The sequence below is a fragment of the Sparus aurata genome, chromosome 20 (genome assembly GCF_900880675.1).
Source record: "Sparus aurata chromosome 20, fSpaAur1.1, whole genome shotgun sequence".
NCBI lineage: Eukaryota > Metazoa > Chordata > Actinopteri > Spariformes > Sparidae > Sparus > Sparus aurata.
In genome coordinates this window covers 22,890,219-22,909,467 of record NC_044206.1, presented here as the reverse complement: position 1 = coordinate 22,909,467, position 19,249 = coordinate 22,890,219, and the positions used below count along the sequence as shown (strand labels likewise).

Genomic DNA, 19,249 nt, shown 5'->3' with positions numbered 1-19,249 from the left:
AATAAACATAACTTGTGGAAAAAAGCACTCTTATTTCCCCCAGAAAGAAAGGAAAACAATCCTTCCCTTCACTCTCATTGTTGTGTTGCACCATTTTGGGTCATTCAGATTCTTATTCACCACGTATGTTCGGTGCACGAGAGCCTTAAAATGACTCCTGAAGGTTTCAAAGATGGTTCCAAAATAAAATGTCACTGTCTACTTTAGGTCAACATGTATTGGGACTCATATCCTTGTGTGTTTTTTTGTTGGGGTGGTGTTCAGCGCTTGGCACGGAGCCCAAATGAACCACCTAGCTGTGCTCAGATCAAGGCCCCTTGAAACTCTTAACACAAGTCTCTCTTTGTCTCCCAGGCTATCTTTTTGAAAATGACTCCCGTGTGGTTCCAGAGAAGTTCGAAGGTGAGCCTGCTCTACCCATAATCCCTCTGCATTCACACACAATTTCATTTGCACACCCAGAACCGCTCGTCGTCGAGCTGTTAGATGGATGACAGCAGGTACAGGATTGAAACTCTAGCCACAAAGTGACCCACTCCAATCTTTATACCTGACCTGACTTCTCAGGTGTGACGTAGGAGGTACACGGGTGTTTTTGGAGCTTAGTTAGTGGGTTTGGTTTCCCCGCACACACGATGTAGAGCTCCTCTGTCACAGCGAGAGCAGAGACGGACAGTTTCCCATGGTGCCGCTGGTGTTGGTGATTGATGCTAAAGGAGATTGAGTGGAGAGCCTGAGGGTGTCAGCACTGGTTGAACCAGTGAAGTGTGCAAGAAACACTGAGAGATAAGTTAGCTGAGCGTCTCATGTTGCTACACTTGTGTTCAACATATCCAGTAACCGGTAAACAACTAAGAACGAAACAGGAATCCGTGTACTTTTACACATCGCGACAGGCGAGGATTAGAACCACAAAAAAACTAAATGAAAACAAAATCAACTCAGATTTTTTATTTTTTTCTTCCAAGTTCTAAATGAGAATTATGAAAAAAAAGTCAGAATCTCTTTTGTGTTTTAATTTTATTTTGAAAATTAGATTTTTTGAAAAAAAAACTCATGGACGATAAACAAAAGTACAAGACATGCAGGTTGTGCGCAAACAAAGGTATCAAGTCAGATTTTTGAAAAAGTCAGAATCTCTTTTAATTTAATTTAATTTCGACTTGTATTCACATAAAACACTTTGGAAAAGTACAAGACGTGCAGGTTGTGCGCATACAAAGCTATAAAATCCGATTTTTTTTAGGAAAAAAGAAAATAAAATTATGGAAAAAGTCATTTATTTTAGGAAAAAATGCAGAATTTGTCTGAAAAAAGGCAGAATCTATTTTTTATTTTCATTTTATTTTGACTCATAGTCACATAAAACACTTTGGAATATAAAAAAAAGTACAAGACATACAGGTTGTGTGCAAAGAAATGTATAAAATGAGATTTGGGGTGAAAAAAAATCAAATTTTTTAGGAAAAAAGTCATTTAAAAAATTATCTTACTTTTTTTTATAGTCACAAAAAAACACTTTGGAAAATAAACAAAAGTTCAAGACATGCAGGTTACGTGCAAACAAAGGTATACAATTTTATAAAATTTTTGAGGAAAAAAGAAAAAAACATTGAAGGAAAAAGTCAAACTTTTTAAAACAAAAGTCAAATTTTTGAGAAACAAAGTCAAATTTTTGGGAGAAAGATCTCAGAATTATTAGAAAAAGTCAGATTTTGAGAAAAAAAAGTCAGAATTATATTAGAAAGTGTATGAATTATAAGAAATAGAATCAGAATTATGATAATTAAAGTCAGATTTCTGAGAAAGAGTCAAAAGTCAGAGCCCTCTGCGGCCTTAATCCTCTTCTGTACAATGCTTCCTCCACTGTCAGTAATCAGTGGTATGAATCTTATTGTTGCTCTAAATATCTCTGACCTTAATGTCCTAAAATGTTCCCATTTCTGTCTCCACCGAACACACTGCAGCCATTCTCGTGCTGGACTTGATAAGCTGTAGTTAATGAGCATTTGATTCAGTTTACGTCAGTTTGCAAACATGAAACATCAAGATTAGACGTTCTGGCTGCTCTACAATCCAGATACTTCCAAAGTCAAAATTTCCTTGTTTGCACATGTAATATAAGAACCATTTCAGGCCGTAATGCAATGATTGGATCTAAATGTGCTGATGCAGATTAAAGTGCCCAAAATACATCTAATGACCGTGTGGTAAACCACCGAGCAGCCGGAGAACCACAGATGTTTTAGGCTGCACCATTAACTCCGATCTTGTTTCCTCCTCGGTACCAGGTGAGGTGAAGCAGGAGGGCGGTGGAGTTTTCCGCGAGGGCACACCTTACCAGCGCCGCGGCTCCCTGCAGCTCTGGCAGTTCCTGGTGGCCCTGCTGGACGACCCCGGCAACGCCCACTTCATCGCGTGGACCGGCCGCGGCATGGAGTTCAAACTCATCGAGCCCGAAGAGGTACGTCAGAAAACCTGCCTCTCCTGTTACGAGCCAGAAACTGATAATAATAATGATAATAATCTTTATTTATAAGGCACTCACCAAACCAAAGTACAAAGTGCTTTACCTAGAAGATATGAAATAAAATAGCAAGATAAATCAAAATCTAAATGAATAAACAACAAATTAAAACAGATGAAATACTGAAGAGGGTGTTTAAAATAAAAGGCACGGGGAGATAAAAGCTAGTCCAACAGTTTCTGCATCTGTTGTGTTTAAAATACATCTTATTCTTCACACATTTAAGACGTTTCTCCTTGAAAAAGCTCAAAGCAATGAATCGATGATCAGAAAAGATGGTGATTTAAGAGGGAAGGAATGTAACCACGCAGATTTTCTCAAGTACTTCCGTGCATTTTTAGTTGTAGCTGTACTTTTAACTTGAGTATTTCCGTTTTCTGTAACACTTCCACTCCAACACTAGTTTTTACTGCACTGCATTTAGTTGATGACTTTAGATACTTAGTTACTCCTGCAGATCGGAGGCTGCATCAGATCCAAAGCAGAGCACTTTCTTAGATTATTTTATTTTATTGGCAAACAAAAAAGGAAAGAAAAATGAATATTGGCGACATTAATGAGTCGACCCATACGCAGTACAATCAGACGACACGACGCGATGCAAAATTTACTTTTACTTGTACTTTTGAATCTTTTATTGCCTATTAAACTATTACTTTTGATCTTTAACTGCATTTAATATCAGGGACTTTTGCTCGTGTACTATTTGTATGGGTGACTTTTGGGTTGAGAATTATCTAATATTCTTAAAGTCTTCAGATATTCAGCTCAGGTCTGTTTAACTTAAAGAGACATCATTCAAAATGCATCAGCACTATTCTCAGCTGGTGTTACTGTACGGCCTCGTGTGGAGAACTGTTGATAGAGATCACGATGTTAATATGAATCTGATAAGGACAACACAGGGAGTTATTCTCGGAATGAATTTATGTTAGCGGGGGTTTGAAGGCGCTACCTTAGATAAGATAAGAGCGATCCGGAGTGAGATTCTCCTCGCCAGGTCTATTCTCCGATCCGTCTTCCATTAGCCGCCCCGCATTCATTATTCAACACGTGAAACTCTGGATTGATAAATGAAGGACGAGCGCTATCAGAGGATCATCCAACACAACACAACACCCCCCCCCCCCCCCCCTCCGCTCTCTCCCTCGCCTCCTCACGTTTCTCCAGTCGAGACATTTCTGCGATGTTTAAGTCTGAAAGTTCTGGACTGGACGCCACCAGACAGCGTCCATTTAGGTTGGGTCCTAATACGAGGGCGGCTCTATACTGTGTCTTCCATTATCTTTTTACTGTACATTAAAAATGAATGGGCTGAGAGTTTTTTCTTTTTTTTTTTTTTTACAAGAGCAATTAGAGCTGAGAGCGCACTCAGAGATCAAACGGGGCTGATGGCCACTGTGGGACACAACCTGTCTCTTCCTGAGTCATGAATCTCAGCGCCTCCCTCCTCCCCCCTCCTCCCTCCCTCCTCCTCCCCCCTCCTCCTCCTCCCCCCTTCAGGCTTTACAGCTTCCTCCTCAGATGTTTGTCAACACAAAGATCGCTCACCGTTGTGAAAATTATGATGTGCCCCCGTCTGCCTGCGTGGGGTCACCGCGAGACGCTAATTTTCCGTCAGAGTCGGCGGTCCCCTTCGTCAGCCGAGGGTTCAATTTTGGGGCCGCGAGTGTGTTTCATGGCCCCGGCCTCTGACAGGCAGCCATGGCTCCTATTTCACTGCGAACACTGTGGGACTCTGGTTGCATTCAAGTGGTAATGGGTTACATAAAAAGGAAGTGAATCCACATGTGGGGACTCGCCCTGGTCCTTGGCACGTTGACGCTGCTGAGTTTAAAAAAGTCCAGGGAGGAGGGGAGGGCTTTGACTTTGCCGCCGAGGACCCCTAGTGGCCCCGGCGTGGGGATACACAACAACTGTGTCCGATTATGATTTTTTTTTTTTGGGGGGGGGGGGGGGGGGGGGGGGGGGTGAATTTGAACTTCAGGAAGCGAGAACTGCTGACACAAGCGAGTCTCTCCTGTTCTGTTGACGTGTCATTCGAGGAAGGCAATAATCTGAAGCATGAAAATAAATCAGTCACATTTTTAAATAAAGCTGAACCGTTCAAGAAGTGTAACCGCAACCATTTCCTCTTCTGCCATCTTCTCCCGTCCTCCTCCTTCCTCCTCCTCCTTCCTCCTCCTCCTTCCTCCTCCTCAGGTTGCCAGGCTGTGGGGCATGCAGAAGAACCGTCCAGCCATGAACTACGACAAGCTCAGCCGCTCTCTGCGCTACTACTACGAGAAGGGAATCATGCAGAAGGTATATTAGTCTATAAATTGAACCACAATCGTCATAACTAATTGCTTTTACTTATAAATCAGTTTTGAACCATTAATAAGAATGTATTCTGGGTTGCCAGGTTGTAAATAATCCCACTGGCTAGTGTTGATCTTTCTTTAGCACCACACAAAAGTGTTTTTACTACAGTTTACCAAGTCTAAGGTGGTAATCAAGAGATTTTGGTCTGGATAATCTGCAGTAGACAGATGCCAATATGAGGGATATCGATATAATGGGCCAATTTATACACACATTTTTCTGCAATGATCCTTCAAATGTGATTATCAAACACTTGTGACAAAGAAATGTAACTGAGGCAGAATCTTTTACGGTTTAACAAATGCCAAGAATCTTTTTTTGCTTTATAATCTGCAAATAAAACTTTTAAAAAGTTTAACAAATCAGCACGTCTTGCACAACATGTACTGAAATATCTGCAATAGGTCAGTATCGGCCTAATATCGGTCGGGCTCTCACAGATCTTTGCCAGAAATTAATTGGTCAAATGATTTTTTTTAGAAAGTCTTCCTGATAAATTGAAGCTCCGATTTGTAATAACATTCCTGACTCGCCAAATACTGCTTGTTTCTGAGTTGTAGTAAAAAAAATCTACTTTTCTTTCAAATCGGACCTTTTTTAAAGAGCTGGAGAGGACATTATGTTAAAGACGGATAAACACAAACAAGAGATTTTCCACAACATGGCAACCCAGATGTTGTTTTTCCACTTTGTAGACATTTAAGTTGTCGTCTACCTGCAAGACTCAAAACAGGAAACTTTTAAGTCTGCACACCTGAAAAAAAAAAAAAACAGTTGACTGTGTTTTTCCCGGACACATTCCTGCGTGACTCACGCCGCTCCGTCTCTCTCCAGGTGGCAGGGGAGCGCTACGTTTACAAGTTTGTGTGTGAGCCCGAGGCCCTCATCTCGCTGGCCTTCCCCGACAATCAGCGGCCCAGCCTGAAGGCCGAGTTCGAGCGCTACGTCAACGAGGAGGACACGGTGCCGCTTTCCCACCTGGACGAGGGGGTGCCCTACACCGCCGAACAAGCCCCCCAAAACATGGGCCCCCAGCCCTACTCCAAAGGCTACATGTACTAAAGCCAGCCCCCCCCCACCACCACCCTCTCCTCTTTCCTCCCCTCCACCTTCAGAAATCCTCCTGTTGTACCGACCCATCATCATACACACCCCCCCCTGAAACCCCCCATGCACCTCTTGCACATGCCCACCCCATCCACTTGTATATAAGGCTATGGTGTTTTTTTGTTTTAAATTAATCTCATTAGGGATTTTTTTTTTGTTTTGTTTTTTTGTTTTTGTTTTTAAGAGCTGCATTCCTCTCACATCTGAGGCCTATTCGATCCATAAACATGACTGTGGTTGATGAGATTGCTTAATAAATACCCATAATAATACCCAAACTGAAGTCCGGACTATTCTTTCCCGTGTCTGCGTTATTAATCACACATGTGGGGTCTTTGACTTGTCCTTTGTTTTCCCCTTTTCTGGGTGAATGATAATAATTTAAGAGAAATGTCACCCTTAAAATTCAAAATACATATTTTCCCTCCATCTACATCGTTTAGTGTGAGTTTTCAGCCTTCTCTCAAACAGGATGGCGCCAAAAATGTGTCAATGTCTCTTTCCAGAAACCGCTCACAGACCTTGTTGTGATCAGTTTCATGTGGGAACTATTTTCTTTCCGTGTCACCACACAGACGCAGGCGCTTGTCTACTCACGGATGAGAGGGCTTGTTCCTCGACAGCAGAGGATGTAAACATTAATGGCTTCCTCCTCAGCTGAGCTGTAGCGTTTACTGGCTTAGTGAGCCAGCCTCTCGTCTATTAGAAGCAAGTATTCTTTTACCGTCTAGTTCCCGTTATATTTGAGAAAAAGGAAACTCTCCAAATCTCCTCATTTCGGCAACTTTGCCCTGAAATAATCTAAAGCCTAAAAAATCTGCATTTTATTTATTTTTTGCGGGTGAACTGTCCCTTAAGAAATATTCATATTTGCTGTCTTGCTGAGTTTTAGACACGAGGATTCACGCCTCTCTCATGTCTCTAAATGTAAATATGAAGCTACTTCCCGCTGCTGGTTAGCTTAGCTTAGCATAAAGACAAGAAACATATGTTAGTGAACTGTAAAAAGAGTTGGCAGTCAGATGTTGTTACATTTGGACAAATCCAGACTTGTGCTTTCACAGTTTCCTTGTGCTAAGCTAATCTGCAGCTTCATATGACTGTAAGAGACAAAAAGCAAAAGGAGCACGTTTCCTAAAAATGTTGCACTGTCCCTTTAACCCAAACAGCATTCAGACCAAATCAAGTATCTCTGCCGGTCTTCCCATTAATTTTGACTGTGGGTATTGCGTTTAGGCTTTGGCGCCGTGGACCGCAGAGGACGCCGGAACAAGACGAAGCAGAGAAACGTGCGCCAGAATCAACTTTTTGGAGAAGAGCAACCCGACATCACGCCGCGCTGGGCGATCATGAGAGCCAGCCATCGAACCGGCTGGACGACGGTATCAAAAATAATCCCATTACGCATTTTAAGTCGCCACATGAAGGCAACACGGCTTCGCAATTTTATAAATACATCAGCAATACTTTGAGCGGTAATTGTCCCAGTATTAAACTGCTGCAGCAGCAGGATCCAGGAGAAGAAACAGAACCACCAATTATCCTGAAATAACAGATGATGTCTCCACAAAGCGTCGTACATCCAAAGCTCCTCCAACAAACGAGAGGAAACATCCGTAATTTTGAAAGAGCAGCAAAATAAACATTAGCCCACTTTTTTAAACTGCAGCGGATTGCTCACACAACCGGGCCGCACGGTGACGCTCCGAGATCCAAGCAGACGAGACGATTAATGATGAAGCAGTTAAAAGTGCATCCAGTGTTTATGTGTAGTCACCACAAGTGAACATCAAAGTTACAATTTAAAAAAAAAAAAAATGAAGTCACTTATATTCAAAACATTTCATAGAAAATACTAAATAGGAAAAACTGACCGACTGTACGTGTTAAACACCTGAAACTGGTATTACAGAGCGAATAAGGCAAAATAAAGTTTCACTGAAGGAACCTTAAATATTATGAGAAACATTCCAATAAGACGATTGATTACGGTTTAGTTACCGTTTGTCTTTAGCAAAGCTTAATGACCGTATGTAGCCAAGTGTCCCTGTCACGTCTGGCTCAATGAGTCCAGTTTGAAGGCGCCCTCAGCGGCGTCTGAAGGCGCGGGAGATCCTCCACGCGTTGGGCTCCTCGTAGCGGTTGTAGAGCGGCTCCAGTTTCTGCTGCCTCTTCTGGTAGCTGAGGCGCGTCGGGTCGCCGACTCTGTAGAAGGCCGGAGCCAACTCCACCAGCCAGCGAGGGTCGATGGTGGTCACCTCCCGCATGTACTCCTTGGTGGTCAGCACCAACTCGTGATAGACGAGCCTGGAGGAAAATCATCAGCAGATTGATCATGTTAAAAATGACATAACGCTTTTTGTCAAGGTTCTGGTAATAAGCGTTAATTACCTTTGTCCCCAAGTCTATAAACTGTGAACAAGTTCCTAATATGTGCTTATAACTCTATAATCTAACAATAAACATTATTCTATTTTATATTCACACTTAAATAGGTTTATTAATGTTAAGAAGTATGCTCCTATACAGACTTATAAAGCCCTGTGTCGCCTATTTACCAAAGCTTATTACAAGGATCTTACTATAATTATTGAGAAAAGGATGTTTAGATTCTGTGATTATCATTATTTAAACCAAGATATAATAATTTAAAAGAAATCAGAAAATACTGAAAACCTCCCATCAAACATCACCGAACATATTCAATTTAAAATTATATAAAACATCAAAGAAACAGCTTTAATTTAAGAAGATATAGTTACACATCTCATCAACATTTGACCATTTTAATGACACACGACTGAAGCTGATGAATCTTCTGTATTCAATCAACTTATAAACAAAATCAGTCATATAACTCAAACTCTCTTGCAACAATAACAGCTCTCAGTGAGGCTCAGATCATCGCTCACAGTCCTGACTCACCACTCAGGCTGGCGGTTGAAGAGCGTGCTGGAGGGGTGGAGGTACACCACCTGCTGGTCGATCAGGGTACGGTACCCGTCATGGGGGTGCTTCCTGGCTGCGTTCCTGAAGAAACCGCTGCAGATGGCTTTCTGGACCCGCACCGTCGCTTTTCCACAAGACACCACGTCCAACTTGTGTCTGAGGAACATTAAGTGTTGATTAAGATTTGTAATCCTCTGTACAACACAAGACATCTGAATATCAATTACTTCATTACGTCTACAAACCATATGAGATAAAGTGTGGTGGATGAAAACATGCAGCACACATTGAAACACAGAGATAATTCAGACAAAGGGTTAAGTTCAAACCTGTCCATGATGCTCAGCATCTGCTTGCGGATGTCCTGAGCTCTCTTTAAGGAGCGAGCCTGGATGAAGTTCTCGAAGCACCACGGGTTGGAGAACTTGTTGTTCTTCCAGGAGTTGTAGACGGCCAACAGCGTGAGGTGGTCGCCCTCCAGCTGGAAGAACTTTGTCTTCTTCTGGTCGGCAAGAGCCTGTTTGTCCTGAGAACGGGACGATGGACGAGGTTCATATGACATCCTATCTTGTATCTTGCATCTAATAGTTATTTCACAAAGACTTTTTGAGCTTTAAAGGGATATTCCGGTGTAAATTTAATCCATGGTCTAAATCACCGTGAAACTGTGTTAGACTCCCTCTCGAGAGATCAAGTTAGCAGACCGCTAATTTACGGAGTTTTATCAACCTCAGAAACGACCGCACGACAACAATACACTGCAGTAAATGGATCCAAATATAAACCGCCACCAAAAAGCCACAAATAATGCTCAGAACAGCACCAAACTTCAGCAACAGTACAAATAGGGTCTCAGCACATAGTCCGGGGCATCTACACTCCGCTAGCTTAGCAAGGGAATCTATTGTGAAGCTAAAAACAGACTTCAACTCTCCTCCATCAGCTTCCGGGTCGGGGAAGTCCCGACGCGACGATTACCGAGTGCGGTTAGAAATGCTCAATTCCGTTCTTTTCCCTGTCCGCTCTCGATAATAACTGTTATAAACTGGCAGGTAAGACACATATGAACTTTGATTGCTTTTCCATGGAGTCATAATCATACATTTTCAGCCATGAGCCGCGGAACTCTACTGCACTCTGTAATCGACTCGTCGGGACTTCCCGTCAACAGGAAGCTGCTGCAGAAGAGTGGTAAATTTAGTCAGCTTTTCAGTAGAAATCCAGCTAAGCTAGCGGAGGTTAGATGCCCCGGACTATGTGCTGAGACCCTATTTGTGCTGTTGCTGAAGTTTGGTGCTGTTCTGAGCATTATTTGTGGCTTTTTGGTGGCGGTTTATATTTGGATCCATTTACTGCAGTGTATTGTTGTCGTGCGGTTGATAAAACTTGATAAAACTCCGTAAATTAGCGGTCTGCTAACTTGATCTCTCGAGAGGGAGTCTAACACAGTTTCACAGTGATTTAGAACCATGGATTAAACTTACACCGGAATATCCCTTTAACATGATGTTGCCGTGATGCGTAAGTCTAATCTGATCCCATTAGTTGCGTACCTTCGGTCTGTAGAAGATGTTCTGCACGGACAACATGGACACGATGGTGAGCATCTCTTCACTGCAGCCCAGATGGACGGACATGATCAACATCTTACACAACATGGGCTCCAGCGGGAACTCGGCCATCTGAACACAGACACAGGTGTAAGGTATCGTCAATGTAATAATAAAGTTATAATGCAACAATCTGTCTGAGTGCTTGGATCTATCAAATTCCCCTCACCCTTCTACCCAGACGCGTGAGTAAGCCTTCATCGTCCAGAGCTCCCAGAGTGTAGAGCTGCTCCATGGCTGTGATCAGAGTCTCCATCGGAGGAGAGTCCATGAAGTCGAACGCCAGGAGGTCATTGATACCCATCGCCTGGAAGACAGGAAGAGAAGAATCAGAAATTATGGGGAACATTCAAAGACAACTGGTATGAAACGATTCATGGAGTCAGTACTTCACCTTCAGAGACAGCACAGTGGAGGCCAAGTTGGTCCTCTGGATCTCGGGCACGTTGGTGGTCAGCATCTCGTCCCTGTAGGCTCTCTCAGTGTAGAGTCTGTAACACTTCCCCGGGCCTGTTCTGCCGGCTCGCCCTGACCTCTGCTTGGCCTGGGCCTGAAAACAGTACAAGGCATCTTTGAATGATTAGGCAGGAACACAGGAATTTATCACGTAGGATAAATGTAAGATGTTTCCGTCCACGTGATGAGGACTGACCTGTGATATGGGCGTCACCACGAGCTGGTCGATGCCCGTCTTGGAATTATACACGATCTGTTTGACAAAGCCCGGATCCACCACGTAGTAGATGCCATCAATAGTCAGAGACGTCTCGGCGATGTTTGTGGCGATGATGACCTGGTAGTAAACAGAAAATTAGGTCAGACATAAACTCCTCTTTAAGGTTTATCATCAGGTCGGTGCTGAATTTAATAAAAAAGGCTTTCATCACACAGCAGAGACACCAATCTGGATAAGATCGCTCAGCAACGCAGAGATTTTAAATTCAATCCAGTGCGTTTTTACTACCTTTCTGCTGCCTGGAGGTGCAGGGTCGAAGATCCTGGTCTGCATCTCACTGGGCAGAGCAGAATAAACCGGCAGAATGATCAGCTCAGGAACATCCGGCCCGAGTGACTTCATACGCTCATACAGGATCTCACAGGCGGTGTCGATCTCCTCCTGTCCGGTCAGAAACACCAGGATGTCACCTGGACAGAGACGAGGGCAGAAATGAAAATGTTTTACACCCAAAATTTAAGGCAAAGAACAACAACACGGATATGAAAAAAAGAAAAAAAGTTGTGCAATGTGTTCTGCAAGTGGAGATCCAGTATTTCTGTCACTGTGTATTAAAATAGAACGAAAGGTTGTTCAGCAAAACTCACATATAGCAGCCTAACATATAAAAAATGACCTACACAAATGACATAATAAATAAATAGTCCCTATTCTTAGTGTCTGACTGCGTTATGAAAGGGATCCCTGCAGAGACCGACCTCTCTGTTACCGTAAAACATCCTCTCTGTTTAACCAGTAACAGCCAGTGCGACACTCTCGCCAAACCACCAGACTCCATTTACAAAAAGAGTCATTTTAACAACCGTAAAAAAACACAAGAAAACAGTTCAATCAAGTTTGACAGAAACAAAATAAAACTCTGCAAAACCGTCTCGGTTCACAGTTCCATTGTTTCAATAATCACCAACTCTGGTCTGGTTGAAATAAAAACGTTACTTCACCGTGTTTGATGTGGAAATATCAGGAGAGGTCAGATATCAGAGAGGGGAAAACAGAATACTTTCACATCTAATAAGGTGAATTAAGGGATTATTTCAACCAAACTGGAGTTGGTGATTGTTGGAACAATGGAAGGAACTAAGATGGATTCTGTGAGTTTTATTTTGTGCCTGTATAGTTTGATTTACCATGAGAAATTGAAAACGACGGTTTGTGAAAGTAGGAGTCTAAATTGAGTCTGGTGGACTTAGCAAGAATAACAAACTGGCTTTTTCAGGTTGAATAAAGAGGATTTTATTCTTTAACAACAGAATCTCAGAGGTCTGTCTCGGTAGGGATCCTTGGAGAGTAAAAAACTCCCTACGAGAAAGTTTTTAGGGAGTTTCAATTTGTTTCGGTCGAGTCTGAGAGACTAAACCTTTCTGTCCCTAGAGGTCATTAACAATATGTGAACACAGGGTCCAGATTTTACCAATACCAGAATCTATCCCTTTAAATTCAAGGGTGTTTTTCTGACACAACCGTACCTGGAGGCTCAGTTAGATGGATCTGCATTACAGTGATGAGGCCGGCGTCCAGGTAGTCCGTCTCGGGCTCTTTGGTGTAGAGAATCTCCACTGGGAAGGTTCTCCCTGGGATGGTGAAGATGGGAGCTTCGAAGAAATACTGTGAGAACTTGACGGCGTCGAGCGTCGCCGAGGACACGATCAGCTTCAAGTCTTTGCGTTTCTGTATCGTCTAAAACAGACAGAGGTGGTCATTTCATGTGAAATAGCATTTTGGGTGCAGAGTTATGTATTTTGTAGGATGTTAAATACCTTCTTGAGGAGGCCAAAGAGCACATCAGTGTGGATCGTTCTCTCGTGAGCCTCGTCCAGCATGATGAGGGCGTACTGGCTCATGTCCGAGTCGATCAGACACTCCCTCTGCAGCATTCCATGCGTCATGTACTTGATCACCGTCTCTGTGCTGGTGCAGTCCTCAAAGCGGATGGTGTAGCCCACCTAAAATCAAGGTTAAAACACGTCTCACAAAAACATCAACTTGTATGAAATGTATGAATGCTACAAGAGCGAGGACAGGCGTTCATTACGACGTCTGTGTCCGGATTGAGAAGATGACTCACTTCTTGGCCCAGACGGCAGCCGTACTCCTCAGAGACTCTCTTGGCCACCGACATGGCGGCTACGCGGCGAGGCTGCGTGCAGCCGATCTTCCCCCTGGAGGTGTAACCCGCCTCCGCCAGGTACTGAGTGATCTGGGTGGTCTTACCAGAACCCGTTTCTCCGACTACAATCAAGATCTGATTGTCGTGGACGGCCTGTCGAGGGAAAGAATGAACTGGCATTAAAGTGTCTCAGTAAAGACGGAGGAATTTGTACATGTTGTAATGTGGCTTTATATCTTTCCAAACGTCTTTCAAAAGCCGGTTTTATCCGATACCTGAACGAGCTCGTCCTTCAGTTTGAAGATGGGCAGACTCTCTCTCTGCTGCAGGATGGAGAGTTCCGTCTTCTTGCCATACGACACCTGGTTCCCACCGAAGGCGTATCTCTTCCACGCTGGGAGATCGATGGGCATAGCGCCGATGCCTCTCATGTTGGCAGCGATCTGCCTTCCCTCATCTGCACGGGAGAGGGAACAGAGCGTCCGGAACGAGGTCAAATTTTCAGCAAGATCCATCCGAACGTCCCAGAATCTACTATTTTATATTCAATCAGGATGAACTGCAGCGATAATGAACCTCCCAACAAGATCTTTTCGTATTAACTATGAGTCAGAGGTAGTAACTGGAAGGATCCGAGCCTCCGATGTTCCCTCAGGCTACGGAAGTCACAGCGCATTATGACTGAGTGTGCCAGCGCGTACACAGAGGGAAGCCAGATAATCATCTCCAGTCATGCTGTGGTAACAGTGTAATAGGCCTGGCACAGGACAGATGCTTAAATTGTATTTTCTAAATTCTAAATCTCTGACACAACATGGACTGACGTTGTCCTTTAACCAATTTCCGGGTGGAAGTCATATTTGTCCACTGATGCCTGAAAAATGACAGTGAGGAACCATCCTGTCGGGGTCACACAGACGCATTTATCACAGTGTTCGCTGGATCAAAACAAATGTGTACTTCGGGTCCTTACAGTCAGGCATCGGGTCTATCCAGTTCTTGTTGAGGCCGGTCGGGATGCAGTCCATCTCTGCGTTGCGGGCCGCCTGCTTCAGCTCTCTCCTCTCCTTAGAGAGAGCGTTCTGCATCATGGCCGCCTGAGAGAGGGAGCCATCTGGATTCTGTAGAGGACAAAATCAGAGAGATCGTTGGAATGATGACAGAGAAGCAAACCGCAAACACCAGAATCCCAACGTTCTCCCAGGTATCTAAATGTACAGAGTGTCACTGATGTAGGACGCAATGTGACGTCAGCTGTTGGTTTGTTACTAGTGTTTTGAAGCCTCGACTTTGGCATTTCAGCTGTCGCCATCGTAGTTTTTAAAATTGAGACAGAAGTGACTATGTTTGATCGAGAGGGTGAAGCTGGGGAGGAGGACGCAATCTATCACAGACGATCAGGAGGAGTATCGGCGCATGATTCCTGCATCTAAAAGGGCAGCATGAATGCGGCTAAGGTTAGCATGACAGATCTCACGTCTGGATAAATACCTTCACTATCTTGACCGGGCTCATGTTCGTGCTGAATTTAGTTTGTCCCCTCAGGAACGGTGGTTCCTCTTCAACCAGGTCGATCTCCACTTCTTCATCTGAGCAGGGAAAAGTTACAGAAGGCACGTTATCATGCAGCATGACCAGGATTTTACAAAAACTAACATCAAAGTGTAAAGTTTTACCTTCATCAACTTCTGTTTTGGGAAGGATTCCCGTCTGCTCGTCGAACTCCGGGTACTCTTCTTTAGGGAGGACGTTGGCTGCGATCATCTGAACAAGAGAAAAGACGTTATTAACATAAACGGGTTATAAAAGAAATATGTCAGGGCCTGAAGACTGACAGAATCTCTGTGAATGTGTTTGATCCTGAACCTGTTTAATCTCCCATTTCTCCAGGTCAGTGATCTTGGTGAGCCGCTTGCGTTCTGTTGGGTTCTCCTCCAATTCCAGGACGGTGGCTTCGACCGGCCGGTCGGGGTTCCTCATGGCTTCATCTCCGGTGACTCCGGCGACTCCGATGTCCAGGTTTCGTCTCCGGTTGGGGTTCAGGTCCTCCCCCGTCTCCTGGTCGACATCCTGGGAACACATAAACACGCAACCGCTCATTTCAAGCTGACATTTGATAAAGCGGCCGGTTGTAGTTTTCACTTCTTCATCTTACGGTTTATCGTACAAACCAGCATCTCTTCTCACCTTCATGCTGAGGCTGGCTTTGGTCCCGGTGAACGACAGAACTTTGACCTTCACCTTCTGGCCTTTGGCGACTACGTCAGCCACGTTGGCGACACGTCCTTCTTTGCGCAGCTCAGAGACGTGCACCAGACCCTCCCAGCGTTTCCTGCAGGCGGTGACAGTAACACACAGGTTGGTCATCAGGGAATATTAAAGGCAGATAATGATAAAAACTCATCTGAGCATTAAATGTCATCCGGTGATGTTTGTGATATGCAACCATGAGGGAACATGTTTTCTAACCCACCAGGAAAAAATTACAACTGAAAAAAATCTACACTATTATATTAGAAACATTAAAATAAATAAAAGTGACACATTTCTTGCTGTTTCGGTGTGAATGGATGTAAACATGACATCTAGTCCACCAACCTGAGACCCTCCAGCTGCACGAAACAACCAAACTGCATGATGCTGCTGATTTTGCCGTTGTAGATGTCGCCCACAACAGGCTCGTCTGGCGGAGGTCGATCTACAAGTCTGTCTCGCCAGCGGTCAGAGTCTCTGTCGTCCTTCTTGGTGTTGTTGCTGTTGATGTTGATGTTGCTGTTGATGTTGCTGTTGTTGTTGCTGTCGCCGTCGTCTCTGCGTGGGCTCGGTGGATGGTCACTCCAGCGAGACGGCCGTTTCCTTTTACGCTTCGGGTTTGTGTCTCCATCACGGTCTTTTGAGCGAGATCGGCTTCGCTTACGTCCGCTTTCTCTGTCCGTGTCTCGACCTCTGTCACTGTGCACGCTCCTGTCAGACCCCGGGAAAAAATGATACAGAGAGGAGTCAGATATTTATTCCACATGTCAGTCAGTGTGAGGCAATTATAAAGAAATGATTCCATTTCAAAATATATCATAAACTGCTGTATCAGCAAGAGCCACTTTTCCAAATAGCTCTTGTTTTAATGACCTGTCAGCCGAGCTCGTTCCACAGACATTTGGCATAAGCATCTCCAGCTCCCTCATGGCTGCAGCCGCAACTTTCTCATCATCTTTATCTGGGTGTCGCGGTGGAATCTGACGGGGAGGTAAGAAATAATAATGACAGCTCCGTAACTCCACAAATATTACCAACTGCAGTTCCTCTAAAATGTATCTCTCATGCCATTCCTGAAATATCAAAAACAAAATCCAATCAAAACAGGCTCATTAGTTTAGTTTAAATACATTTAAAGTGTCATTTTTATTTTGCATCATTGATTTCAACCTATTATTTTCTGTTATTATTGTGTTGCTGCTCGCGATGCTTTACCAAATGCAACATTTTGCAATTCGACGACCTAGGAATGAGACTCGATAAGCAACTATCTCTGTGGTGCGTTTATGAACAGCTGGGACAAAATCCTACTGATTCTATCTTTAAGTGTAATAATCTTACTCAGTATTACATTAATATGACCTGTGGTTCGGTTAGCTTTGCACAGAAAGGGCCAGTAGAGTGACACTTTTTACGTTTATACATGTCAATGAGTCTCTTTTTTACACAAGCATCTGTTCTTCTACTTGAGTTAAGAGTGTGTTTACTTTTGCCAGCTGTGATTTTGGATTCCAAACTAAAACAAAACAGAGAGTCCCACCAACTTATTATCCTCTACTGACCCAGGGGGGGGGGACCTGTGACACAATAACAAGGTTTGCTTCTTAATTCAAAAAGTGAGATTCAAGTGATTACAGTAATTTTTTTGATTGAAGCACATTATGATGAATATCCGGACTCTAAATCATTTTGGTCTTGATAATCGTGACATTTCATAATTTCCTTTCGTGCCATGTTTAAGTAAAATGTCTTCAGATGAGCCTCACCGTCCACGCAGCAGCGTCTGGTTTACATAAAGCAGGGTATTTCTCTTTCAGCTTGTCCTGCTCATTCTTTGCCTTGAGCTCTGTCACACACAACAAAGAGAGGAAGTTATTTAACAGGAGACCTACAGTTATGAAATGTGATATACCATGACATGAAATACTGCTCTCTGTACCTTTACTTGTAGATGGTGAGGATCGCATGGTATTAATAAGCCTAAGTAAGTTGCCAACGAGGGTGTCCTGAAAAAAAAAGACATGACATTAGAGATAAAAAAACAAAACAACAAACATGAAGATGGAGGTGTTTGTTCAGTTAGCTGTGAACTTACTGTAAAATCTGCTCCATTCTCACACAGAACTGCTTTAAACTCCTCAAATGTTGGGTGTTTATCAGCCAGACTGATGATGAATTCAGCTGTAAAAAAAATAAATGAAATAAAATAAAAAGGCAGCTTGTGTTTAGCCCTTCATGCTAATTTAGACAGTTTGTTAGCATCATCTTGCCTGTTTAATAGCAATAGCAAGTTAGCTAACTTAGCTACACAGGTGAGAAAACAACGCTGTCGTGTATCGTGACGTTACCTAGATCCTTCTCGCATATTCCCAGGTGATTCTCCAACTCCGTGCACACCTTCGACACCAAAGATAAATATTCCAGACGTTTGATTTCGTCCAAAGCAGACATTTCTTCTGTTTATTTTAGCCTCAACCGGAAGTGGTTCTTCTTCGCTTTCTGTATTTTGCGCTCCAACGACGTGTGTCAGTGCTGCTGCCCCCTCCCGGCCAACAGGCAGACTGCAGTATCACAGTCAGGACAGTAAATAGATTCACTCAGGTACTGGGGGGTATTTTTGAGGTATTTGTACTTTACCTGAGTGTTTCTATTCCATAATACTTACATTTATACTTTTGCACATTATGTACTTTTTACACTACAACATTATTTCCACTGTTACTTTGCAAATTCAGGGTTTTACGTCAAAACATTTATGTTATCAACAAGACGTACATGAAGTATCACGGTAAAATGTTCCCTGTAAGTGTTTTTCTATTATATAAGATGCTTTTGGATTAACATCCCGCTACATTAATCTGTATGCAACATTTTACTGCTGTAGATGTTTTAGGGGTGATCTCATTTTAACAAATGTATATCCTGCAGGCTAGTTTAATCTACAACAATGCATCATATTGTACAAGAAGGTTTTTCAGATCGCTGTCCGGAGAGAACCCTGCATCTACTTATAAAAACAGCCTGTAGCTAATCCAAGAGGGTTTACAAATATGAATAAATTCAACTTTCTCAACACATAAAGGATCACTTAAAAAGGTAATTTTATGCTTTTGGGTTTATGCCTTTCCTTTATTGTGTTATGTAGAATTTGTGTGCATGTAAAACACTTTCGTATTTTGACATTTGCAAAGGGACTTTCTCCACTGACCGTTCACAAATTTACAGAGAGAAAAAGTTCATGAGCAGCAAAATCACTGCAGTTTGGCAATCAGAGACCCCTTTTTACTCTATTTAACTGTATTTGCTTAGATCAGGCATTCATTTAAGTATTGTTTATATGTGAAGCAGATGAGAAGAATTACCACATGCTGCAATTTTTGAATGTGGCAACAAATAAACCTTCAGGATTTATTAACAGTCAAACCCAGTGAGTCATGTTCAATGAATTCCAGTTGTTGTTTTTATGCCTTTTTTAAAAAAAATATCCCAAACTTATTTTTTTTTTTCATACTAATTGTGGCTTTCACCCTCTTAGAAAAAATTTAAAAAGTTTTGTAGTGCTGTACATGTTCAACTACTTAAAGCAGCTACAAGGA

At 43.0% G+C, this 19,249-nt stretch overlaps 2 protein-coding genes across 2 annotated transcripts in view; one reads left to right on the top strand and one right to left on the bottom strand.

Annotated features, from left to right (window-relative positions):
* The window catches only part of etv4 (ETS variant transcription factor 4), a 38,507-nt gene extending 32,231 nt beyond the window's left edge, over nt 1-6,276 (top strand). The window contains exons 9-12 of the mRNA XM_030401333.1: nt 355-402; nt 2,292-2,464; nt 4,730-4,831; nt 5,726-6,276. Of these exons, the coding sequence (XP_030257193.1) occupies nt 355-402; nt 2,292-2,464; nt 4,730-4,831; nt 5,726-5,953 (551 nt within the window). The 3' untranslated portion in view covers nt 5,954-6,276. The remainder of the gene's footprint in view (nt 1-354; nt 403-2,291; nt 2,465-4,729; nt 4,832-5,725) is intronic.
* A 1,466-nt stretch (nt 6,277-7,742) lies between these two features.
* On the bottom strand, nt 7,743-18,177 carry LOC115571760 (ATP-dependent RNA helicase DHX8-like). The gene is made up of 23 exons (XM_030401331.1): nt 18,002-18,177; nt 17,749-17,834; nt 17,593-17,659; nt 17,420-17,499; nt 16,527-16,633; nt 15,999-16,364; nt 15,588-15,732; nt 15,267-15,470; nt 15,077-15,164; nt 14,892-14,989; nt 14,374-14,521; nt 13,676-13,857; nt 13,359-13,553; nt 13,051-13,236; nt 12,760-12,970; nt 11,522-11,703; nt 11,210-11,350; nt 10,952-11,107; nt 10,727-10,864; nt 10,501-10,629; nt 9,277-9,473; nt 8,924-9,103; nt 7,743-8,305 (listed from the first exon to the last, which is right to left on the bottom strand). Exons 1-23 carry the CDS (start codon nt 18,102-18,104, stop codon nt 8,086-8,088), a joined length of 3,609 nt encoding a protein of 1,202 aa, XP_030257191.1. The 5' UTR covers nt 18,105-18,177; the 3' UTR covers nt 7,743-8,085.
* Nucleotides 18,178-19,249: the final 1,072 nt, after the last annotated feature.